The 27114-nt window shown below is 34.6% G+C and overlaps 1 protein-coding gene across 1 annotated transcript in view; it reads left to right on the top strand.

The window, feature by feature from the left end:
• RNGTT (RNA guanylyltransferase and 5'-phosphatase) overlaps window positions 1-27114 on the top strand; it is a 333222-nt gene that overhangs the window by 252656 nt on the left and 53452 nt on the right. The window contains exon 14 of the mRNA XM_059401043.1: window positions 18360-18426. Coding sequence (XP_059257026.1) covers window positions 18360-18426 — 67 coding nt within the window. The remainder of the gene's footprint in view (window positions 1-18359; window positions 18427-27114) is intronic.

Raw genomic sequence — 27114 nt, 5'->3', positions numbered from 1 at the left:
AAACATAAGAAAGAAAGATGGTATGATACTGTGGACTTTGGCTGGTATATTAGTAGCAAGATGGTTTGGAAACACTTGTCATCTGATTCCTCATATAGTATTTATCTCTTCAAGTCAGGAGTTAAGAAGTCTTTAAGGATTGCATTCTTATCCTGGTGTTTTTTCTCTTTGGCGAAGGCCTACTGTGCTACTGGAACTTTTTATATATTCAGTTTTCACACATTTTAATGGGGCATCATTAATTTCTAGATATATTTAAAAATTTGTGGAAATTTTATTTCCATGGAATAATATCCACTAAAAAACTAAATCCCTCTGCTTATTCTTTAAGATAAATTGTAACTGAAAAAATGAAAAATTGAGTCTTAGAGAGTAGAAGATTTGTTCTCGTGGGCAGTTTGCAAATGCGAAATAGCAAAGTTTTATGAGGAAAAAAGTGTTTGTTGTAAAATGTGTTTCTTGATCACATGAAATGCTGGGAAGTCAACTATACTTCTCAGTCCCCTATGATTTTTTCCATTCTCAAAACATCCATTGTGAAATGATTCGTAAAAATACAGCCTTGATGTATGGGCTCAACCATAGTCTTTCTGCCTTGTTTGAGGATCTTTAGACAACATTTCCATCATAATTACTTTTGAGGTAGATTTTTTCTTTTTTTACTTCATTTAATCATAATTTGGAATTGTTTTCTGTGTAACATCCCATTTCTTGATACAGCAAGTGTTTTATTATAGCGTAAATCATCCACGGATTAACTTAAATCTGTTAGTTTTAGAGGATTCAGGGAGAGAAAATAAATTTGGAATCACATTTGCTTAAAAATGATCCCTTTAGTACCTAAGCTAGTATACATGTCTTACTACTTTATTTTACAGATGCATTGTTTGTATATGTATATAATTTATATTTATTATATGTCACATTATATGTACCACACCTTTATTTCCGTTATTGAAGTAATTATGCACCATCTCTTCAAAGGAATCTTGAAATTAACACACTTGACCATTTATCCCCCTTTATCCTGGTAATTGAAAAAGGAATTGTCCCATCCAACTAAAAATTTAGCTAAATTTCTTAATCTTAGAATCTTTTGTTTGATAATATTAAGATCAAGTTCTGAATTTTGCTGGGGGGCTATGAGCTTAACTGCAAGGAACAGTTAGTACTTTTTCAATAAAGCCATTGTCATTTTCTTCTTCACTAATGAGTATTTTACCCTAATAAAATTAAGACAAGAATGATGGATTCCCTATCATTTACTTACATTCTTTTAATGTGAGGGAAGCTCTTTTTTTTTTTTTTTTAAAGATTTTATTTATTTATCTGTCAGAGAGAGAGCAAGCGAGAGCGAGCACAGGCAGACAGAGTGGAAGGCAGAGTCAGAGGGAGAAGCAGGCTCCCTGCGGAGCAAGGAGCCCGATGTGGGACTCGATCCCAGGACGCTGGGATCATGACCTGAGCCGAAGGCAGCTGCTTAACCAACTGAGCCACCCAGGCGTCCCGAGGGAAGCTCTTATAGAGCATATTTATTTTAATATGAAATTAACTTGTTCAAAGTTACTTTGTGCCTCATGTGTGGCACTTCCTGTAAGTTCCAGGTAGAGATAGAGGCACCAACTTTAAGGACCCCAAGCAATTTGGCTGAGTTTGAAGCATTGAATAGTTAGCCTTTCCATTTTCTTACCCCTCTACCTCTTGTCATAGATTGAAAGCTCAAGTATAATATTTTTCATTATCTTTCATGGAGAACATATTACTTTGAGATGAAAGCTCAGAACGATGATCCTGGTCGCTACCAAACTAAGCTTTCATTTTCTCATAAGTAAAATGAAGTGAATACTAATTATAAGCTACCTCATAGAGTTACAGTGAAGTTTAATTAATGCAAGTTAATTAACACTGTGTCTGATATATATACTAAACCTTGGGCTTTAGTATAATAATTAGTATGATTGATTTTACAAATGTCTATTGAATAACTTACTGGATACCTAGAACTGTGATAAACCCTGTGAGGGCTATAGAAGAAATATTACATACCATTTTCCCATAGGGAATTACAATGTAGTTGTGATAAAACAGGCATGTGAGGATATAAGAGCAGTCTGGTTGTGACATCTGTGACCCCAGTGTTGGCTGGGGTTGATTAAGCTGATGTGACTGGCAAGGCGGGTAGTTCCCTTTATCCCTCACTGCTTCCGTGAGCATTTTTCCCTAAGCTGCATGCTTGGTCAGGCTTGCTTGGTCAGAGAGGACCTTTCTTCAGTCAGTGGTCTATGAGTTCCCTCAAAGTCCATTTGTAGGAGAAGATAGGGTAGCCAGGCTTCCAAGACTCCTGACTATCCAAATGAGGTGCTGCATGCGTCAGTCTGCCTTTCTTGAAAAACAAGAAAAACAAAATGAAAAAACACGAAGCAATGGTGAACTATATATGACAAGATATAAATAAGGATCAGACTGTGTAGCCCAGGTTGTTGATGCTACACAAGAATTCAGAGCAGTAGAAAATCAGTGAGGTGGGACAATGAAAACAAGCCTCGCACAGGAGATGGCACTGGAGCTCTGTCTGGGAAAATGGCTACTGCTAGAGAAAAAGGATATTCCAGGTTAATATGACAAGGGCCCATTCACAAGACAGTGAAGAAGCAGAATTGATGAAAACAGAGGCCTCCAGTTGCCGATGATAAGGAAATGAGAAAGTAAGATCTAAATTCTTGTCTTAGATTTTAAGCATCTTAAGAGCAGTTTTATATTGAAACGTTCAGCACTTCCCTTTGACACATCTAACTCTATAGACCTGTTCCTACCACGTTCTCATATGAATGCTGACATGTCACTTTCTCTGAGGCAAGACATTTTAAGTTTCAAGTTGTTTCTGCACTTTTATTACTGCAAGAGGACTTCTTGTCAGTGTAATTCATTGTGTTTTCTTGATGATGCAGTCAACATTGATTTTCGTTCTTTATTCCTACCTCTGTTGTATTTTGTTGTTGTTATTGTTATGATGGTTCAGTTTCCATAATTTATTTCTGCTAAATACCCTTTTGGGAAATAGCAGTGGAAGAAGAGTTATGAAATATTAACAAAACGGGAAGAAAAGTTAAGCTAAGATGTTAAATATTCCTCTAAAGAAATTATAAATTAGTATAGTAAATCTTAAAATTTGTCCCTGTGTAAAGGGATTCTTTCCTTTCCTTGTGTTCTTAATACCTGGCAACTCTGCCCTCCCTTCCCTGAAAGTTGTATGAAGAATCAGTAGCTTAAACTGAACCATCATATTTGTGTTCAGTTATTTGTAGCAACATACACTAATCCATCAAATTTCTATCTCATTTCAAACTGTTATTACACATAGGAAATTGCTTCTGTAATCGTGTTTTTCATAGCCCATAATGGTTATAATTGGAAGTACTGTGCTCTTCGTATTTTATAAGTAGCTACCTACTTTGAGTTTCACTTCCATGTCAGACTTCTTTTAAGGTTAAAACTTTCAGTATATACAAATTTGGTAAGTACTTTATAAGCAACATTGGTAGGTAGTTTATAAACAACATTATGTGTACTGTAAGAAAAAAATGAAGCAAAATATTTTGGATGATTTTAGTTTGGGCAATAGCAGATAGATAGAATCTAATCTGCCATATTTCTTCAGGTTGTCTTCACTACTGTGCTCATAATCTTTTGAGTACCTCTCTAATGAATGACAGACTGTTGAAATTTAACTTAAGTGCTTCTGAAGTAGTTAAATTCCCTCAGTATATATGCACATTTAGATTTTAATTTTGTTGTGCTTTGTATACACATGGAATTATTTAGCCTTATTTTATTTGCCATACAAAATTATATTTTACCTTGTAAAATAGTTGAAATGTGCTTGCCATTTTCAAGTATGAGAGTAGAATTCCATTTAAAAACAGTACTAGTCGAGGGGCGCTTGGGTTGCTCAGTGGGTTAAGCCTCTGCCTTTGGCTCAGGTCATGGTCTCAGGGTCCTGGGATCAAGCCCCACATCAGGGGAGAGCCTGCTTCTCCCTCTCTCTCTGCCTGCCTCTCTGCCTACTTGCGATCTCTCTCTCTGTCAAATAAATAAATAAAATCTTAAAAAAGAAAACAAAAACAGTACTAGTCGAAAGCTTCCAACTTGCTGCTTGGAACCATTTAAATTACAGAGCCCTTTTTCTTATATGATATCTGACAGGAAATCTGTCAGTGCTGTTTCTCATTTATTGTAATTTCTTGTATCTATCTCTAGATTATATATATATAATAAATCTACAGTGTCTTTTTTTTTATTAGCTATGTGTTTTATTTGATGGTAAAGATTGCTATTGTTATAAGCATAGTACTTGGTAAAATACAATGTAAAGATAGCTCCACTTCCTTGTAAAATTAATCTGATCTCAGAAGCAAAACATTGCTTTATTTCATTTATCCATCCAGAACAGGTTTACTCCCAAAAAGGGCATTTCAGTGCATTGATGACACACTCAGTGTTCATATTGATTCTAATGCCTCTTGGCTGCTGCTGCTGCTGCTGCTGCTGCCTTGCTCCTCTTAATTTTTTCTTTTTTTTGAGTCAAGGAATATTAATAGATTAAAAAACTTCTTGGCTAGTCTTCTTTTATTTTTGGTGTCCCTTAGGTTTTACTGACTTCATTTTCTTTCTCTACTCTCATTCTTCCCATTCCCATCCCAATAGTTCACATATAATCAGTTCAGACTCCTGAAACAGTTCTAGTCTTAGAAAGAAGCTTTTTTAAAACCTGTTTTTGGGGGCGCCTGGGTGGCTCAGTGGTTTAAGCCTCTGCCTTCAGCTCAGGTCGTGATCTCAGGGTCCTGGGATCGAGCCCCACATTGGGCTCTCTGCTCAGCAGGGAGCCTGCTTCCCCCTCTCTCTCTGCCTGCCTCTCTGCCTACTTGTGATCTCTCTCTGTCTATCAAATACATAAATAAATACATTAAAAAAAAAAACCTGTTTTTGCGTATCACCTGGTAGAAAGTGAAAGGAAGCTCAGAACTTGCGAGTTTCTAATAATAACCAAACTTTAGGAAATGAAGTATAATATTTAATTTTGACCTTAGAAATAAATTAACTTGGGTCCCACTAGCCATTATCAGAATATTTACAAAATAATTTATGCTGATTATTATGCCACAGATAGTTCCAGATGTTTTAGTTCCAGCTAAGGCTGTAATACAGCAAGCAACATTTTTAAAATTTGCATGAATACCTCAGGTTTATTGTTCTAAAATTAAATTAAAGATTTTTAGGAAGCTGTTAAGCTTCTTCATTATTTCTATTATGCTTTATCTGTCATCTCATTTGTAGGAATCCTACTTTAAAATTCCCTAAGTCTAGGTAGTCTTTATCTTGTTTAGATCATTTTAGAACTTCAGCTGTCGGTTTTGGTTTTGCATATCAAAATATTTTATAGCAAAGTGATATTTAAATTAGCTTTATATCCATCCATTTACAAATCTGTGTTACATTTTTCAAATATTTTTTAGACTACCTTACTATCAATGATTAGTTCTTCCCCAAGGAGGTGTGTGTTGTTTTCTTTTTGTTTTGTTTTTTCTTCCTTTTTTTACTTTTTGTTTTTTACTTACTGAGCAACTCTTGATCACATCTACTTTGTGTCAGGCACTGTACTAGAAGCTTGAGATTGCAATATAAAATTGTCTATGATGACATTTCATGGTGTTTGGTAGGAGAGTCTTAAAATATGGAAATTCCTTATTACTGATTCCAGTGTTGAGTCATAGTGCATCCAAAAGAAATTCCCTAAAAACCAGCATATGGGTTTCCACTTAACATTCAAGCTTCTACTTTCAGCGTTTAAATCTTTAGTATTGAGATTACCACAATATCTCTTTCATATGGGTCTGTAGTAGGATTTACCAATTTATCTTCATTTCCTGTAGTTTAATTACTTCAAACCTGCTGCCTCTTAAAGGCTATGAGCTCCTGGGGGTGGGGATTATCTTTATATCTTTGGTACCTGGCCCAAAGTCTGGCATATATAATAAATGAGTCAGTTTTCATAAAGAGGGAGAAAGAAGATGGGGGAGAGCCAAGATGAATATAAGTTTGACTTAATCTTCCTCCCTTGTTGTTACCTTTCCTCCCCTACTTCTCTTTTTAAGTAGGTCATGTTGATTTGAAGAGATGCTCTGCACATCTGAGGAGGTGGGATAGAGTTTTGCGAGGCCCAAATTGATTCTGTTATGTAGAATTGATCAAGTTGTGGAGAATTCATTATCTTTAACCAAACTTCTTAATTATTAAAACAATGCCCATACAGCATGAAACTTAAGAACAAAGAACCAGAGAAGGAGAATTTTGATTCCTAGATTCCTAGTTCTTCTATCTCTTACAAGCTGTGTGCCCTTAGGCAAATTAGTTATTTCTCTTAGCTTCCGTATCTTTTAAGTGGGGATAATAATGGTACCTAACTCTTGAGGTTCTTTAACAAGATTAAATGAGAATCCTAAATTAAAATTAATACTAGGGAGAAAACCAGTGTAATGTAAAATTAAGCTTAGTCCATGACCTTGTTTATTGACGTTATTAGTGAATAACTATTATTACCACTGCTTTTGTAATTATTAGTACTAGTTTATAATGATATATCATTACATATGTATGTGTGTACACGCACGTGCAAATACACACATATGCGGTTGACCTTTGAACGTCGCAGAGTTTGGGGCACCAACTCCTCATGCAGTTAGAATTCTGGTATGACTTTGACCCCCACCAAAACTACTAGTAGCTTACTGTTGCCTGGAAGCCTTACTGATAACATAAACAGCTGACTGATACATATTTTGTATGTACTGGGTTATTACAATAAAGTAAGCCAGAAGAAAGAAAATGTTACTAAGAAAATCGTAAGAAAGAGAAAATTCATTACTGTATTTATCAGAAAAAATTGGCATGTCAGTGGATCCATCCAGTTCACACTCGTGTTGTTCAGGGGTCAACTGTGCATACATCCTTAGGCCTGCTGTTTACAGTATCTCATTTCCGATCTAACTACTTGGGAAATTTAATTAGTCATCACAAGATCGCTTTGTAACTATGTGATCAAAGAAAGAGGGTTAGGTGATCCTAAACTATATCATTCAGGCTGTAATAGAGCTCGGAAAGTCAGGTTTTTTGTGTTAGTATATACTTTTCTAGCATCCACATAACTCATTTTTGGTAATTATGGCAGTATCTTTCTTCCCTTCTGACCATCTGCCTCTCTTTTTCTCCCTCTTTCATACATGCAGACATGTATGTAGCATATAAATTTTGGCAGATTTATATATATATTTTTTAAAGATTTTATTTATTTATTTGACAGAGAAGATCACAAGTAGACGGAGAGGCAGGCAGAGAGAGAGAGATAGAGGGAAGCAGGCTCCCTGCTGAGCAGAGAGCCTGATGTGGGACTCGATCCCAGGACCCTGGGACCATGACCTGAGCCGAAAGCAGAGGCTTTAGCCCACTGAGCCACCCAGGCGCCCCTTCATTTCTTTTTTAAGGCCAGATAATAATTCCATGGTATGTATGTACCACATTTTGTTTATCAATTTTTGATGGGCATATGGATTGTTCCTACCTTTTTTGGCTATTGTGAATAATGCTGCCATGAACATTGATGCACAAAGAAATGGGTTTTTTTAAAATGCATCTACCATACCATTTAAGTCATTCTGAAAGCCTGGTTAGTTTGAGAAGAAGATAACATGATATGACTGTCTATCATGTTTTTGCTGAGCATATTCTAAAGTTGTAATAACCATAACCTGCTTCCAAGAATTCACAGCAATCACTTAATAGAATGGGAAAAATGAATGGAAAAATATTGTGATTATTAAATAGCTGCCATCTCATTTTTCAGGAATAGTCAAATTAGCCTAGCCATAAGGATATGAAGGTCTATAAGTCATTTACAAAATGTGGTCCTAGTCAGGTAGGTAGCATTTAATTTATATTAACATGTTTTTTTCTTATTTGTTTTTTAAGTAGGCTCCACCCTCAGCATGGAGCGCAATGTGGGGCTTGAATTCATGACCCTGAGATCGAGACATGAGTTGAGATCAAGAGTCAGGCGTTTTAACTGACTGAGCCACCCAGGTGGCCCTATATTAATGTTTTACAGAATGTTAGAATTACCATGCTTTATAACATTGATGGCAGTACCCAGTGAAAATGTCTTTCTTAGGGACATTTCATGATTTTCTGTTATCGGCACATGAGATTCTGGAACTTTGTCTTGAATACTTGATTATAGTTGTTACATTATTGAGGTTGAACTATCTCACACATTATGTTAGCTTTTAATTGTTAGTTGATCAAAGATATTTCAAGGATAAATATTGTCACTTGTAAGCAAAATAATTGACATGCAATTCAGCATACTAGACAGTCACTTTTACATTTGGAAGTAATTTTTAAAGACTTTTAGTATTATATCATTATATCTGTTTGGAATAGATATCAAAATAAAAGGTAAAATGAACTGTGATAGTTCAGATTCTTTTACACAAGCTGTTCAACTGGTAATAAATTCCTTCAGGGGGTCTACAAACTACTACCAGTCAGTAGTTACTCTGTATGAACCAAAAACATACTGATGAATTAAGGAGGAACTATCTATTGAGCTAACTCAAAATAGGCTGATTCATTCATGAAAAAGATAAAATTAATTACTTTAATAATAATAATAAAGATTGCTAGTACATGGCTAGCAATGAAAAAAACAATAATTGTGTACCTATTATAATCCATGTTTTAATATATAAAATATATCATATTTACTAAGGGAATATTCAGATTAAACTTAATAGCGGAGAGAAGACCAACTTAATATGTATTCTATCAATGAAATACTTAGGCAGTTCTCTGTATTTTTCGTTATAGTTCATGTCTCAGCCAGCATTTTGTAACGAGCTCAATGAAGCTGAAATTCAGATTTGCAGTAATTCTTTTCAATGTAGAATATAACAATCTCAGTCATTTTTGGGGTCTGTGATTTAAAAAAACAACAACATTTTTCTCTTTGATTGATCATAGCTATTATTGAAATAGATGTTAACATGTGACATGATGCTATAATTTAGACTGAAAAAATTGAATTGTGAATTATATCCACTCAGCTTAAATTTCTCTGTTTCTACTCTCCAGAGCATCTTTTGTACTTCTTTTCCTGCAGAAATGGCTGCTTAACATAATGTTCCTACATTTTCCCAAGGGAAAACAAGGACTTCATGGTCAAATTCTTGTCCAAAGTATACAGGGGAAGCTAATACAACAAAAACAGAAGGAAAAAAAATACACGATTTAGAATTTGCCAGTACACGAAATGAAGATTTTATTCCATTTAACCTTTTAACAAATATGCTTTACACAATATCTGTCATGGTGTCATTGTCAAAGTGATGAACATGTATGGATACGATGATGATTCAGATGATTTCAGATGTTTAATTTGAGGTTAATTCCTGCATACGTCATTCTCCCATCTCTTGTTTTGTAGATAGAAGTAAGTCACAGAATAATGTTTAGGATCATTAGATAACAAATTAGGCAGGAAGCTGTATGTTTGTAATGATTTCCCTGTTAAAATCTACTTTCAAACTATTCTGCTTCATGTTCACACAAGCAGTTCTTTAAGTAACAAATCTATTCATTTAGAATGATTTGGTGGATCAATTAAGAATTATTTGTATGCTCGGTTTGATATATGGACTGCAAACTGTTGTAGACTTTATTTTTTAAATATATTTAATAAAATTTGGAAGGTGAAGTTTGTACATTTTTTACAGCTTTATCAAGAAGTAATTGATACAATAAACTGCACACAGTTGAAGTGTGCGATTTGATTGGTTTTTATGTGTGAAATCATCACTCCCAGGATAAAATGATGAACATTTCCAACACTCTCTAGAATTCCCTCCTGTTCTTTCTAATCTCTTTCCTCTCAAACCCTTCCTTGGCAACCACTGATCTGCTTGCTGTTGAGAATTTATATTCTAAAATTATACAAATGGAAGCATATAACATGTGTTCTCCACACCTTTCAATATTAAAGAATTCATCCGTGTTGTTAACATATATCAATAGACCATTTCTTTTATTGCTGAGTAGTGTTTTAGTAATAGATACATCACAATTTATCCATTCATCTATTGATGGGCATTTGAAATGATTCTAGTTTTTGGCTATTAGGAACAAAGCTCCTATGAAAGTTGAATACAAGTCTTTCTGTGGACATTTACTTTTATTTCTTTAGGAGTTGACAGTTTCTTTGTCTAAAGAACCACATAGTAAATACTTCGGGCTTTATAGGCCTGGATTTTCCCTCTTTTGCCCTGCGGTAATGAAAACTCCAGGTAGTAAGCCAGGGCAGAGGTGGGAATGATTTGGTTTGTTTTCCTTCTTTCAGGTACCACTGACCTGTGCTGTTTCTTGTCCAACTTCTGAAAAACATTGTGTAACATTGTTTATTCAGTTGTTTAGCGGGAGTAGCACCTAGTCCAGTTCTGACTCTGTCTTGGCTGGGAGTGGAAAATTTGTCTAAATATTTTTTATCAGTAGTATTTATTTTCTTCAATTTTAAAATACCATTATGCCCAGGTATGTAAGTTCTGTTTTCAAATTATATTTGTGCCATAGAATATATAGCTCCAGTCTGAAGGAAGGGATAAGTAACTTGGATTCTCTAGGAGCTCGTCTCTCTCTCTCTCTCTTTTTTTAAAGATTATTTATTTATTTATTTGACAGACACAGATCTCACGTAGGCAGAGAGGCAGGAGAGAGAGAGAGGAGGAAGCAGGCTCCCCGCGGAGCAGAAAGCCCGAAGTGTGGGGCTCGATCCCAGGGCCCTGAGATCATGACCATGACCTAAAGGCAGAGGCTTTAACCCACTGAGCCACCCAGGCACCCCTAGGAGCTCATCTCTTAAAATACTCATCTATTTATACAGGAATATTAAAATATGTTAATTTGTGAATTAATACTGTACCCCTCATTTAGGAGTCATTCTCTTACTGATTATTTTGTTTTTTTTTCCTTTTTGCTTTTTCTATTAAGACCATATACAGAAAAGTACATAAAACAAATAAATGTATAGTTTTTATGAAATTTTTTGTAACCAATATACACTTAACCACTACCCAGGACAAGAAAGAAAATATTTTCTGGCAAACTAGATGCCTTCAGCATGCTCTTTCTCATTCACAAACTTTTCCCTCCCACCAAAGATAACCACTTTCCAGATTTACTCCCTTGCTCTTCTGTATAATTTTATTACTTAAGTATGAATCTCTAAACCACACGGTTTGGTTTTGCCTGTTTTTTAACTTTTTTTTTTTTTAAAGATTTTATTTATTTATTTGACAGAGAGAGACCACAAGTAGACAGAGAAGCAGGCAGAGAGAGAGGGAAGCAGGCTCCCTGCTGAGCAGAGAGCCCGATGCAGGACTCCATCCCAGGACCCTGAGATCATGACCTGAGCCAAAGGCAGCGGCTTAACCCACTGAGCCACCCAGGTGCCCTCCAGTTCTTGATTTCAACTCAGGTCTTGATCTCAGAATCCTGAGATCCAGCCCCATGTCAGGCTCTGTGCTCTGTGTAGTCTGCTTCTTTCCCTTTTTCTCTCCCTTTGCCCCTCTCCCCACTTGCACACTTTCTCTCTTAAAAGTCTTTAAAGTCTTAAAACAAAAAGAGTAACATACTGTATATCCTTTTTTACTTAACAGTAAGCATATCTTAGAAATTTCTTCCTATCAGTAATTAGAGATCTTCCTCATTATTTTTTATAGTACATGTTTCTCCATTGTGTGGATTTACTGTAACTTATTTACCTACTCTGCTGTGTACTTAGGTTGTTCCAGTATTTTGCATACCAATAGTGTGCAGTGAATAGCCTTGTACATGTGTATTTCTGCATTTTTGGAGGTGTATTTTCAAGGCATATTGTTAGAAGAGAGATTATTAGGTCAAAAGCTAAGTGCATATGTGGTTTTGTTAGATATTGTCAAGTTTCCCTCCATGACCACTGTCCTAGTTTGCTTTTTCAACAGTATCTGAGAACTTTTGTTTCCCCCAGGCTAGCCAACAGAATACATTCTCCATATGTTTTAATTTTTGCCAGTCTGATAGGTTGGAAAATGGTATCTCAATGCTATTTTAAGATGTATTTCTCTAATTACTAGTAAGTTGGAATATTTTTGTATATTCTTAATGTCCCCCCCCTTTTATTTTGGCATGTGTACTTGTGTACGTGTGTGTGTGTGTGTGTGTGTGTGTGTATTGCCTTTTTATGTCTTGTTCTCATTGTTCCAACAGGTTTTTGGCCCTTTTCCCTTATAGTTTTTGAGTTTTTTAATAATAGAATTATTGGTTTCTTCTCTGTAGTGTATACTGCAAATGTAAATGTTTTCTCATAGTTTGTCAGGTATCTTTTGACTTTATTTATACTATTTTTGCCCTGATGGTTTGTTGAAAATTTTATATAATATGATTTACCAATATTTTTTTGTAACATTAAAATTTAAGAGGAATTTACTCAGGTTTGTTTCCCTTCTAACACATGGAAGGTTTTTTCCCACCATCCCGCAGTGCCACCTTTAGTAAATCAAGTGTTTGTTTATGTGTAGGTCTGTTTCTAGATTCTCTGTTATATTCCATGGTGTTTTTGCCTGTCCCATGCTAATACCACATTTTCTTTAATGCTGTAGCTTTGTAAGAATAGGAAGAAGTTGTGGTAGCTAATGGACTCAGTCTCCTCACTATGTTCTTCTTTAGGAGAGAATCTTTGATATTTTTGTTCTTTTACTTTCCCATGTATATTTTATAATGAGCTTATTAAGTTTCTCAGATTCTGTCAGGATTATTAACATTGCATTAAGTATATTCATCATTGAGATTTCCTATCCATGAACATGATACATTCTCTCATTTCATTTATTTAGGGCTTCCTTTCCTTACTTCCTCCTTTTTGCATTTTTGTTCATGAGAGAAGTTGACCTATACAGTTCCTTTTTTGTACCATCAACATTGCATTTTTTAAAGAAAATAAACTTTTTTTTTTTTTAGAACTGTTTTAGGTTTCCAGATATTTGGGCATAAAATAGAGAGTTCCCATATATTCCCTCTCTTTGAGCACATAGTTTCTTCTGTTATTATTACCTAGCTCTTAGGTTTTTAGGTAGACATAAGTTTTTCACTCATTTGGGTAAATACCAAGGAGTGTGATGCTGGATCATATGGTAAGAATATGTTTAGTTTTATAAAAAACTGCCAAACTGTTCTTCTACATTTTATCTTTCTACCAGTGATGAATGACAGTTCTTGTTGCTCCACATTCTTTGGTATCAGTGTTTTGGATTTGGTCATTCTGATAGGTGTATAGTGGTATCTCATTTGAATATTCATTTCCCTAGTGACTTGTGATGTTGAGCATCTTTTTTTATGCTTACTTGCCATATATATCCTTAGCGAGATGTCTGTTTAGGTCTTTGGCCATTTTTTAATTAGGTCGCTTGTTTTCTTATTGTTGAGATTTAAAAAGTTCTTTAATATTTTGGGTAAAAGTCCTCTTGCAGACATTTTCCCCTGGTCTCTTGCTTGTCTTTTCTATCTTTCTTGATCAACATTGCTTTTTCATATCTGAGTGTCAGAGTTATGCTGACTAGTTAAAATATAAATATTCCTTCTATTTTCTGGAAAAATTTGTATATGATTACAATTAATTTTCTCTTAAATGTTTGGTAGAATTTGCTGAAGAATCCATCTAGACCTTTTGCTTTCTTTGGGGAGATCGTTAAAAATGTTTACAGTAGGACAAGTAAGATACTCTGCTTTTTTTCTTAGGTCAGTTTTATTTCACTGTATTTTTCTGGAAGTTTTTCTAGTCTCAGTTTTCAAACTTGTTGGTGTAAGGGGGTTTATGATATCCTCTTGTTTTTTAGTATATGTAGGCTGTGTTCTCTGTGTTATTCCTGATACTGTTTGTGCTTTATCTTTTATTTGTCAGTCTCATTAAGGATTTATCAATTTAATTATTCTTTTAGAAGAAACCATTTTTAATCTTTCAGTCCTATCTAGTGTATATTTTCTATTCATGAATTTCAACTTATTTTGTTCTTTTTTCTTTGGGTTTAATTTAGTGGTGTTTTTCTAATTTCTTGAGGTGGTTGCTAACTCACTGATTTTCAGCATTTTTTTTTTGACATATACGGTTTAGGTTATAAGTTTTTATCTAAGTTGGATTTAGCTATATCTTACAAGTTTTGATATATTGTTATTTTGTTATCTAGTTAAAAATATTTGATACTTTCCTTTGGGATGTCTTTTCTGTCCTAGAAGTTATTTATTGATGTATTTCTATCATTTTAAACATGGAGATTTTCTGGTAATTTTTATGTTCTTGAATTCTAACTGAATTCTTGTATTTGCATTCTCATTTTCTCTAGTAGTTGATATATCAGATGCAGTTTCTTTGAGAAGTAGGATTTTATGTAAATTAGCTTTAAAGATACTGTAAATTTTGGGGCACCTGGGTAGCAAAGTCTGTTAAGCAACTGACTCTTGACTCCGACTCAGGTCAGGATCTGTACTGGGCTTGAAGCCTGCTTAAGATCCTTTCTCTCCCTCTCCCTCTGCCCACCCCCCAACCACTGCTCTTCCTGGATGTTCATGCTTTCTGTCTTAAAAACAAATAAACAAACAAACAAGCTGTGCTCCCCGCGCAGGATATTTTATTGCAGTTGAAAGACGTATCTATTAACAAGTGTTGTAATTATGGGCTATAGACAGAGTAGTTAATTTTGAGTTATTTAGCTTATTTTTATTTTTTTAAATTTTTGATTTGAAGCAATTATAGACTCAGTTTCCTTTTAAAACTTTTTAAAATATCTGATATATCATTAGATTATAGTGAGTGAGGTCCTTTTAAATAATGTTCATTTTATTACCTGACAAGTTTTTTTTTCCTTTATGTGAGAAACTTTTCTGAAAATAACTTTATTGCATTCTTTCCAGGATAGGTATTTGTTAATATTGTATTTGGGAATTTGAAGCAAAATGAACATTAGTCTTACCTGTGTTTACCTTTTCAAAAACTCTTAAGAGGTCTATCCCTGATTCTCCTGCCCACATGCCTATTGCTCTCTTACTGCTGATTGCTGTCTTATTTCTACTTTCCTCTTTTTTTTTTTTCCTTCCTCCTTAAGTAGGCTCTGCCCTCAGCCTGGATTGAATTCATGACTGGGGATTGAATTCATGACTCTGAGATCAAGAGTCAGATGTTTGACCAACTGAGCCACCCAGGTGCCCTGCTATTTCCCTCTTTGATAGCCACACCACAGAAGTATTTAGTTACAAGCAAATATTTTAGGAGTTGCTAGCATTTGTATAAAGGTTATGTTAATGTTCATGTAACTTAAGGGCAAAGCAATTATCTAGTACTAAATAAGTCAGGTTTTCTATTTTAACATATACGTATGAATTCACTTATCAGTGCTGAATTAACGCCCTACTCTGGGGATTTAAAATGTGTGATTGCTTTATTATATGCAAGCACCCTGTCACCATAAAATGGTCTATTATTTGACAACAATTATGTATACAATTTGGTAAAATAATTTTTTGAAATGTAAAAATGGTTAAAGAAATGTCCCATCTTAAAAGTGTTTTCAGAGTGTTATTTTGTGCATAGCAGGCATTTAGATTATAGTACATGTTAAAACCCACTCAGTTGATGGTAGTAATATAATCTGTGGTAATAATAGGTATATGAATGAGAGAGAACAGTATTTGAAAAGTGAAACATGTATATGCTACATAATTGATATATTAAAGAAATTTCTTGTTTAAGGAAAGGTAGCTGTTAGATAGGCAAGTTGGAGAAAGAGGGGCACACTAAATGGTATATTGGCGAGCTTCCTGAAAAGCATAGGCATAGTAATTAGAAGCATATTGATTTTTAAATGTCAGCCAGCTTTTATTCTCTTTTTTCTCTAGCATCTTTATTTGTATGAACAGTGACTATTCTTACTTCTGAAGGGGGTTTATTAAGGTTTTTGTGAACATTTGTTATATAGGAAATAAATTACCACTGCTATATATAACTAACATTAAACTGTGGTACTGGCAATGATTTGTGAGATTTAATTTCTTATATGTTAAGAAATTCTCCATTTCACAATTGAGGTTTAGAGAAATTGCCTATGCTTTCTACTTATATTTGGTGAACAAATGCCTTTAGTCCTGTTTATGACCTTCAACACCATGCTAAAATGAAGTACTGCAAGTATCACTTATATTTCAAAATTAAGTAGCTTTTTGCTAACTTGATTTGATCAAGATTGTGTTCATCAGCTATTAACATTCTTTCAGTAGCCTTTAATGCTTTATGAGCCTTTAAAGAATGTCGAGGACCAAGAATGTTTCTGGGAGATTGAATGTCTATCTACCTTATTTCATAAAATCTAAGGTGCTTTGAGAGTGTGCTTTCTTAGTCTTCCTAGACTGAGTCAATGGAAACAGTGATTATAAGATACCATAGAATATGAGAGGCAGGGGCGCCTGGGTGGCTCAGTGGGTTGAACCGCTGCCTTCGGCTCAGGTCATGATCTCAGGGTCCTGGGATTGAGTCCTGCATCGGGCTCTCTGCTCAGCAGGGAGCCTGCTTCCCTCTCTCTCTCTGCCTGCCTCTCCATCTACTTGTGATTTCTCTCTGTCAAATAAATACATAAAATCTTAAAAAAAAAAAAAAGAATATCAGAGGCATCCAGTTTTCAGAGAAGTTAAAATATGAAGAAATTCATATCCTGGAATTACTGAAGTAGAATTTTTGAAGTCACTAACTAAATTTAAACGGATGGTTGTGATAATCTTGTGTTCTGATTTTTTATGATTAGACCAATATGGTATCCTGAGAAATTTTCATAAGGTTGTTTTGAGTTTATAGTCTTCTGTTCACTTTAAATACTACTCAGTGTTTCATTTTCAGATTCATGCAATAGAATTATACAGTCATCCTTGAGATCATTTTTTTACCTGCTGTAAAATGCTATTAATTTTCATTACCTAGCTCTGAGATTTGTTTTGGCCTGGTTCCTGTAGGCAAGGAGTATAGGCAAAGTTTTTTCATATTCTTTATGTACACTAAGGTTAAGAAGGGAGTTAGTGTCCATTGAGAAAAGATCTATGATAAAAGAAAATGAGATAATCATAAGAATGTTTATGTTCTTCTCATACCCTGTACCACTATACGCTCCACAAGCACAGTTCAAATGATGGTGTTTCATTCACATTGTTTAATGCAGTCAGGAATGATAGCTCTCTTTTAAGTGGAAATAGGAAGGGAAGGAGGAGTCCTAGAAGGTAACTTACTCATTTTTTTAACGCTCTGTATGGTTTGCTTTTTATTTTCATGTGTATTTTTTTTTATAAGAACTAAGTACATCTTACAGAAATATGACTTCATATTGCTTATAAAATAAAGATATGGCATTTGACATTCTTCATAGTTTATTCCAAACTTCCTTTGGGTTTTCATCTTCAACTAAATTATCCCTCACTCTAGCCATACTTGTCTACTTTTTGTCTCAGATCTTCTACATTTTCACGACTTGTTTAAATTTCTCCCTTTGCCTTACCCACTCTTTAAGACTGAACCAGATCTCACCTATTTGAACTTTTCCAGCTCCCTTGATAGCAAGTACCTTTTATTCCACTATTTTGCAGTGGCAAATACATGTATATTGCCCTTATCAGAGACCGCCTTTTGGTAGCATTATTTATTTATGTATCTGGTTTTCCTTTATATTTTTGGGACTGAGTTATTTAGGTTTGTATTATCTCCTACAGTACATAGTATAGGTGTACAATGAGTGTTTCTTGAATTTAATCCTTACAGTTTTTTAAATACATGCATTACTTCTTTTAGTTTTTTCCCAGAATACTATTTAGTAATTTTGCCAGAATTACTAATATGTTAAACTATTCTACATCTAAGTTTCCATTCTCAGCATTTACTACTATTTTCTAAAGTATAAGAATTTTTCTTGAATCATTACATTGTATACCGGAAACTAATGTAACACTGTATGTTAATTATACTTGAATAAAAAAACAAACAAAAAAGAAAAGTACCCTCCTGTGACAACCTATTTCCAAATTAGTTAAAAAAAGGATTATTTCTCAGCTATCTCATAGAGCAGAAGACAAGAATAGCTGCAAAGATAGCTTTTTCACAGTATCTATTTGGTATACAAATTATGATGATTATATGAGCTTTTTATATAAGGAAGAATGTTTTCAAAATAATATGCTTTGTTTTTGTTTTGTAGGTTACTTCCTCAGAATGTTGGTCTGCTCTATGTTGGAGGTTATGAAAGACCCTTTGCACAAATCAAGGTACGATTGTTCATTTTCCAGTATATTTTTCTTAGATGTAGTTCACTTGTCCAGAACCCATCAAAAACCTGCAAATAACCATCAATATATCAAAAATATTATGAATGTGAATTACTGATTTCATTTTGCATTATCTCTCTTGAACAAGTAATTCAGGTTTTCAGAGGATTGTTTAATTTATTTATTTAGTGTTTTAAGATTTTATTTATTTGAGAGAGAGCAACAACAAGCAAGAGAGAGAACACGGGAGAGACACAGGGAGAAGGGAGAAGCAAGCTCACCGCTGAGCAGGGGGCCTGATGCAGGACTCCATCCCAGGACTCTGGGATCATGACCTGAACTGATGGCAGACACTTAAACAACTGACCCACCCAGGTGCCCAAGAATTGATTATTTTAATATTCTTGCCCATAGTAATGAGTTGAATTTGACCAAAGCACTATTTAATGTGTACAGTTTGATAGATTTTGATATGCTTCGACTTGTGAAACCATCACTACAATCAGCATGGTAAACATATTCATTACTTCCAGAAGTTTTCTTGTGCCTCTTTGAAATTCCTCACTCCTGCCCTTTTTACACTTCCAGTCCCCAGGGGACCACTAATCTGATTTGTGTCATCATAGATTAATTTGCATTTTCTAGAATTTTATATAAATGAAAGTATACACTATTTGCCCGGTCTCTCTCTCTCTCCCTTTCCCTCTCTCAGCCTCTTTAATACAGCATAATTATTTTGAGATTCATCCATGTTGTTGCACTTAACAATAATTCATTGTTTTTAATGCTGAGTAGTACTCCATTATGTTAGAGCATAGCTTCTTTATCTTTTCACCTGTTGATGGACATTTCAGTTGTTTCTGCTTTCTGGCTACTACAAACACTTGTATACAAGTCTCTGCAGGGATATATCCTTTAGTTTCTCTTGGGTAAATACCTAAATTGGCAATGGCTGGGTTAAATTGCAGTTGTATGTTTAACTTTTTAAGATACAACCAAACTATTTTCCCAAAATAGTGACAGTGCTAGTTCCTCCATATCCTGGTATCGCCCATCTTTTTTTTAAGTTTAGTCATTCTTATGGGTACATAGTGGTATTTCGCTGCAGTTTTAGTTTGCATTTCTGTTATGCCTAATAATGTTGAGCATCGTCTCACGTGCTTATTTTTCATCTGTACATCCCTAGTGGTGTGTGTTCAAATCCTGCCTTTTTTTGAATTAAGTTTTCATGTTTTTACTCGAGTTGTGAGCATTCTTATATCTTCTGGATGTTAAGTCCTTTATCAGATACATGATTTGCACCTTTTTTCCCCCCAGCAATGGCTTCTCTTTTCCTTGTCTTAACAGGGTTCTCAAAGAGCAGAACTTGTTAATGCTGATGTTTAGTTTATTAGTTTTTCCCTCATGCCTCATGCTTTTGGTATTGATCTAAGAAATGTTTGCCTAACCAAAGTCACAGAGATTTTTCTCCTTCATATTGTAGAATCTTTCTAGTTTTAGATTTAATATTTTGGTTTAATATTTATGAGTTAATTTTTTAATATGATTCAAAATTCAAGATATAGAGGAATGCTGAGCTCCCTGCTTTTTTGGCACATGGATATCTACTTGTTGTAAAACCATTTTTATTGTTATTTAATTTATTTTTTTAAATGCACGTTGTCCTTGTTAGTATATGTGTTGCTGAAGCAAGCACTAAAACCATTTTTTAAAAGCTATCCTTTCCACCCTTGAATTGCCTTTGCATCTTTGTTGAAAATCAGTGACTATATGTATGTGAATCTATTTCTGGATTCTTTATTCTTTTCCATTTATCTGCGCCTATCCCTCCACCAGTACCACAATGTCTTGATTATTGTGTCTTAATAATAAGTCATGGAGACAGATAAGATAAATCCTCAAACTTTGTTCTTTTTTGAAGTTGTTTTGGCTAATTAGATTCCTTTAATTTTCACACACATTTTAGAAACATCTTGTCAATTTCTCTAAAAATGCCACTGGAATTTTGACTTGGATTATGTTAAATCTATAGATCAATTTGAAGAGAAATGAATTTAATAATATTGAATATTTTAATTCATGAAGACCACATTTTTTCAATTTGTTTAGATTTTTAATAGCTCTCAGTAATATTTTGACTCAGTGTATTGGCCTTGTACATTTTTAATAGATTTATCCATAGGTATTTTATATTTTTGATGTCATAAAAATATTTTTTAACATTTTTATAAAGACTTTTGTGTAATTTCTGTATTAATAAATACAGGGAAAAGTTTGAAGTGAAGTATAATTAACATACAATAATATATTACTTTCAGGTGTACAATATAATGATTCACCTTTGCTATACATAACTCAGTGCTTATCAAAATAAATATACTCTTAGTCCCCTTTATCTGTTTCACTCGTTCTTCTGCTAGCCCACTTCCCCTCTGGCAACCACCAGTTCTCTGGATTTAAGAGTCTGGGTTTTTGTTTGTTTGTTTCTTTTTTTTTTTTAAGATTTTATTTATTTATTTGACAGACAGAAATCACAGGTAGGCAGAGAGGCAGGCAGAGAGAGGGGGGGAGGCAGGCTCCCTTCCAAGCAAGAGCCCGAGATCATGACCTGAGCTGAAGGCAGAGGCTTAACCCACTGAGCCACCCAGGCTCCCGTTTCTTTTTTTATTCATTTGTTTCTTAAATTCCAGATATGAATGAAATCATATGGTATTTGTCTTTCTCTGACTTGTTTCACTTAGCATAATGCCCTCTAGGTGCACCCATGTTGTTGCAGATGGCAAGATCTCATTGATTTTATGGCTGAGTAATATTAGAGTTTGTGTATGTGGGTGTGTGTGTATCACATTTTCTTTATCCATTCATCTGTTGATGGGCACTTAGGTTCCTTTCATATCTTGGCTATTATAAATAATACTGCAATAAACATAGGAGTGCATATATCCTTTTGAGTGAGTATTTTGTTTTCTTTGGGTAGACACCTGGTAGTGGCATTATTGGATCATATGGCAATAATGTCTTTAAATTTTTGAGGAACTTCACACTGTTTTCCATTGTGGCTACATCAATTCACATTTTCACCAGCAGTGCAAAAATGTTCCCTTTTTTCTACATCCCCATGAACAGTTGTTATTTCTTATCTTTTTGAGTCTAGTCATTCTGATGGGTAAGGTGATAGATAGCTCATTGTAGTTTTGATTTGCCTTTCCCTGATAATGAGTGATGTTGAGCATCTTTTCATGTGTCTTTTAGCCATTTGTATGTCTTATTCGGAAAAATGTCTATTCAGGGCACCTGCCCATTTTTTAATTGGATTTTTTTTTTTTTTTGTATTGTAGAAGTTCTTTATATATTTGGGGGTATTAACCCTTTATTTTATATATTATTTTCTACTATTTTCTCCCATATAGTAGGTTGTCTTTTTGTTTTATTGATGATTTCCTTTGCTGTGCATAGGCTTGTTATTTTGGTATAGTCCCTATCAAAATACTGACAGCGTTTTTCATAGAACTAGAACAAAAATACTATGTATGCAATGTATGGATCACAGAAGACCCCAAATAGCCAAAGCAATCTAGAAGAAGAAGAAGAAAGCTGGAGGTATCGCAATCTCAGATTTTAAGATATACTACAAATCTGTAGTAATCAAAACAGGATAGTACTAGCACAAAAGTGGACACATAGATCAGTGCAGCAGAATAGAGAGCCCAGAAATAAACCCATGCTTATATGATCAGTTAATCTATGACAGAGGAAGCAAGAATATACAGTGGGGAAAAGAGAGTCTCTTCAACAGATGGTCCTAGACAGCTACATTGCAGAGTAATGAAACTGGACCACTTTCTTACTCAAGAGACACCAAAAAACTCAAAGTGGATTAAAGACCTAAATATGATACCTGAAGGCATAAAAGTCTTAGGAGAAACATAGGCAGTAATTACTTTGACACTGACTATAGAAACATTTTTCTAGATATAAAAGTATTTTTTATTTCAGTTTCTGATTGTTCATTGCTAGTATATAAAGATTCAGTTTTTATGTGTTTACTTTAAATCCTGCAATTTTACTATACTCAATTATTAGTGCTAGTATTTTTTTCTTTTTCTTTTTTTTTTTTTTTTTTTAGATTTCATAGGATTTTCTGTAGAAATGATTACATCATCAGCTAATAAAGATAGTTTTCCCCTCTTCCTTACTGATCTGGATGGCTTTTATTGCTTTCTTTTGCTTCCCTACATTGACTAAAATCTGCAGTACAGAGTTAAATAAAAATGTTAAGAACAGACCATCCATGCCTTGTTCATGATCTTAGAGGGAAAGCATTCAATCTTTTATCAAAAATTTTTATAGTAATAGTACTTAAAGATTGAATCCTAGATTCCATTTCTCAAATGGAATGATATTATGAACCTTCAAAGTAATTAATAAAAAGGACAGTTTGAGTTCATCCTTTTTTGTTATAACTTTTTGTTAAGTTTTCTGACAGGCCTGTGAAATTTGTATTGTGTTTTTTGTTTAGTTCTCTGATTCTTCTTCACATTTATTTCTTGGCTATAAAAGTTTTCTCTTGTTCCACTTGAGGGGTGTGAGTTTAAATTCCTTTCTACCTGCATACATGACATGTATTTTTATGCTTTGAAAAACAACGATTTTTCAGAATAGACTGAGCCTGAATAAGACATGTAAAATATTTATTACTGAGGAGGTTTAGTAACATTACTGACATTTTTTAATAAAAAAAATCTTATTTTAGTTACTGTAGCTTTAGCACCTCTTTAAATACCTCCACTAATTTAATTTCAATCAAAATGCTCTCAAAAGTTCACCATCAGGATCTTAACCTGTGGACCCTCTTAAACTTTTCTAATTTCTTAAGTAGTGACAAGCATTCAGATACATTTGCTTTCTTCTATTTTTAATATCCCTGGAACACAAGTTGGCAAGGATTTCTTCATAGACCTCACTCTCTCTCTTGTTCACCTAATTCAGCAGTATAGCCAGGAATCCTAATAAGTTTCTGCAGGAACATTTTGAAAGCCTAATTTTTTTCTGTCCGTTGGTTTGGAAAATCCTGTTTTTCCTTATTAGAACTGAAATAACTATTAAAAAGTGAGAGGCTTACATTATATATTTAGGAACAGGAACAATATGTGTGTGTGTGTGTATGATAGGTCTTAAAAACATATTCTAAGTATACATATGAAGTTGATTACTCCTTCACTCACCTGATTTATTGACGTAACATTTTCTTTATCCAGGACTTTCTTAACAAGCTCAGTGACATAGGTCAATCCTTTGTCAACCCATTATCTTTATTTGTTTATTTATTAAAATTTAAATTCTGTTAGCCTATATATAGTACATCATAAGTTTTTGTTGTAGTGTACAACAGTTCATTAGTTGTGTATAACACCCAATGCTCATCACATCACGTGCCCTCCTTAATGCCCATCACCCAGCCCTTTATGCCTGGATAATCAACTTAATGAAGAAGGTGCATTAAGGGCACCTGGGTGGTTCAGGTGATTAAGCATCTGCCTTTGGCTCAGGTCATGATCCCAGGGTCCTGGAATCAAGCCTCAGATCGGGCTCCCAGCTCAGTGGGAAACCTTCTTCTCCCTCTCCCATTCCCCCTGCTTGTGTTTCCTCTCTCATTGTGTGTCTCTCTCTCTCAAATAAATAAAGGCACCTTTTCCTTTTGATGTTACTGTGAGAAAGTGTGAAAAAGATTTCTCTCGTAAATTGTGAAAGGATTTCTTATCTTTATTAATTATTGAAGTTCCTTCATAATTCTTATTATTCTTATGAAGATGCTATATTGATCCTTACCTAAGTAGAATACGTACAAGTTAATTGGAAAACAATAAAATAATCATATTTTAAGTGCTTGAGATTAGTAAGGTTCACTTCCTTCCTTGCTTTGTACCTGACTTGTTTTGGACATGAAATAACAGTACTTGTTATGTTCATCTTTCTCCCACTAAACTAATGATACTATGTTGTATAGCATAGATAGCAGATATAATCTTTAATAAATGGAAACTGCTTTGATTTCCCTAAGAGCATACTGGTTGAATTTTTTTGTTATATGAGATAGGAAACTGTTCACTTGAATATTTAGGAAAGAGAATTCTTACTCATTAACATAACAGGACTAAGTTTGAGTGACTAGGTGGTTAGAGGTTCTTTTTGTTAGAGACTTGTTACAGCTATGTTTAAAAAAAGCAGGTTCATTTTATAAAGATTCAAAAGAGAAGGATAAGAACACAAAATGGGTATAGATATTTAGACAAATGTTAAATGAATTCAGAAATTTGCTATAGCATGACAAGAGATATCTATACTATAAATGAATAGCATGACTCCATTATAACCATTCTTTTTAAAAAAACTTTTTTTTTAAATTAACGTATAATGTATCATTTGTTTCAGAGGTACAGGTCTGTGATTCATCAGTCTTACACAGTTCACAGCACTCACCATAGCACATACCCTCCCCAATGTCCATCACCCAGCCACCCCATCCCTCCGCCCCTCTCCACTCCAGCAACTCTCAATTTGTTTCCCGAGATTAAGGGTCTCTTATGGTTTGTCTCCCTCCCTGGTCCCATCTTGTTTCATTTTCCCCTTCCTTTCTCTGTGATCCTCTGTCTTGTTTCTCAAATTCCTCATATCAATGAGATCATATGATAATTGTCTTTCCCTGATTGACTTATTTCGCTTAGCATAACACCTTCTAGTTCCATCCATGTTGTTGTGAATGCAAGATTCACTTTTTGATGGCTGCATAGTATTTCATTATATACACATACCACATCTTCTTTATCCGTTCATTTGTGGGTAGACATCTGGGCTCTTTCCATAGTTTGGCTATTCCGGACACTATTGCTATAAACATTGGGGTGCATGTGCCCCTTCGGATCACTATATTTGTATCTTTAGTGTAAATACCCAGTAGAGTGATTGCTGGTTCATAGGGTAGCTCTATTTTCAACTTTTTGCGGCCTTCCATACTGTTTCCAGAGTGGCTACAGCAGCTTGCATTCCTACCAACATTGTAGGAGGGTTCCCCTTTCCTGCATCCTCACCATCTGTCATTTCCTGACTTGTTAATTTTAGCCATTCTGACTGGTGTGAGGTGGTATCTCACTGTGCTTTTAATTTATATTTCCTTGATGCCAAGTGATGTTGAGTACTTTTTCATGTGTCTGTCGGCCATTTGGATGTCGACTTTTTAGAAATGTCTATTCATGTCTTTTGCCCCATTCTTGATTGGATTGTTTATTCTTTGGGTTTTTAGTTTGATAAGTTCCTTATAGATTTTGGATACTAGCCCTCTGTCTGAAAGGCCATTTGCAAATATCTTCTCCCATTTCATCGGTTGTCTTTTGGTTATGTTGACTGAGTCCTTTGCTGTGCAAAAACTTTTTATCTTGATGAAGTCCCAGTAGTTCCTTTTTGCCCTTGCTTCCCTTGCCTTTTGCGATGTTCCTAGGAAGATGTTGCTGTGGCCGAAGAGATTGCTGCCTGTGTTGTCCTCAAGGATTTTGATGGATTCCTGTCTCACATTAAGGTCTTTCATCCATTTTGAGTCTATTTTTGCGTGTGGTTTAAGGAAACTGTCCAGTTTCATTCTTCTGCATGTGACTATCCAATTTTCCCAACACCATTTGTTGAAGAGACTGTCTTTTTTCCATTGGACATTCTTTCCTGCATTGGCAAAGATTAGTTGACCATAGAATTGAGGGTCCATTTCTGGGCTCTCTATTCTGTTCCATTGATCTATTTGTCTGTTTTTGTGCCAGTCCCATGCTGTCCTGATGATGACAGCTTTGTAATAAAGCTTGAAGTTCGGAATTGTGATGCCACCAACTTTGGCTTTCGTTTTCAATGTTCCATTGGCTATTCAAGGTCTTTTCTGGTTCCATATAAATTTTAGGAGTATTTGTTCCATTTCTTTGAAAAAAATGGGTGGGATTTTGATAGGGATTGCATTAAATGTGTAGATTTCTTTAGGTAGCATAGACATTTTCACAATATTTGTTCTTCCAATCCATGAGCATGGAATGTTTTTCCATTTCTTTGTGTCTTCCTCAATTTCTATAGTTTTCTGAGTACAGATTCTTTGCCTCTTCGGTTAGATTTATTCCTAAGTATTTTATGGCTTTGGATGCAATTGTAAATGGGATTGATTATTTAATTTCTCTTTCTTCTACCTAGTCGTTGGAATAGAAACACAGGTGATTTCTGTGCATTGACTTTATATCATTCCAACTTTACTGAATCCCTATATGAGTTCTTCCAGTGTTGAGGTGGAGTCTTTTGGGTTTTCCATATAAGGTATCATGTCATCTGCAAAGAGTGAGAGTTTGACTTCTTCGCCAATTCAGATGTCTTTTATTTCTTTTTATTGTCTGACTCCTAAGGCTAGGACTTCTAGTACTACATTAAACAGCAATGGTGAGAGTGGACATCCCTGTCATGTTCCTGACCTCAGGAGAAAAACTGTCTGTTTTTCCCCATTGAGAATGACATTTGCTCTGGGTATTTCAGAGATGACTTTTACAATATTGAGGTATGTACACTCTATCCCTACGCTGTGAAGAGTTTTGATAAAGAAAAGATACTTTACTTTGTCAGATGCTTTTCCTGCATCTGTTGAGAATATCATATGGTTCTTGTTCTTTC

The sequence above is a fragment of the Mustela nigripes genome, chromosome 5 (assembly GCF_022355385.1).
Source record: "Mustela nigripes isolate SB6536 chromosome 5, MUSNIG.SB6536, whole genome shotgun sequence".
NCBI classification, from domain to species: domain Eukaryota; kingdom Metazoa; phylum Chordata; class Mammalia; order Carnivora; family Mustelidae; genus Mustela; species Mustela nigripes.
Note: the sequence above shows the minus strand (reverse complement) of the source record. Positions and strands in the feature narration are given on the sequence as shown.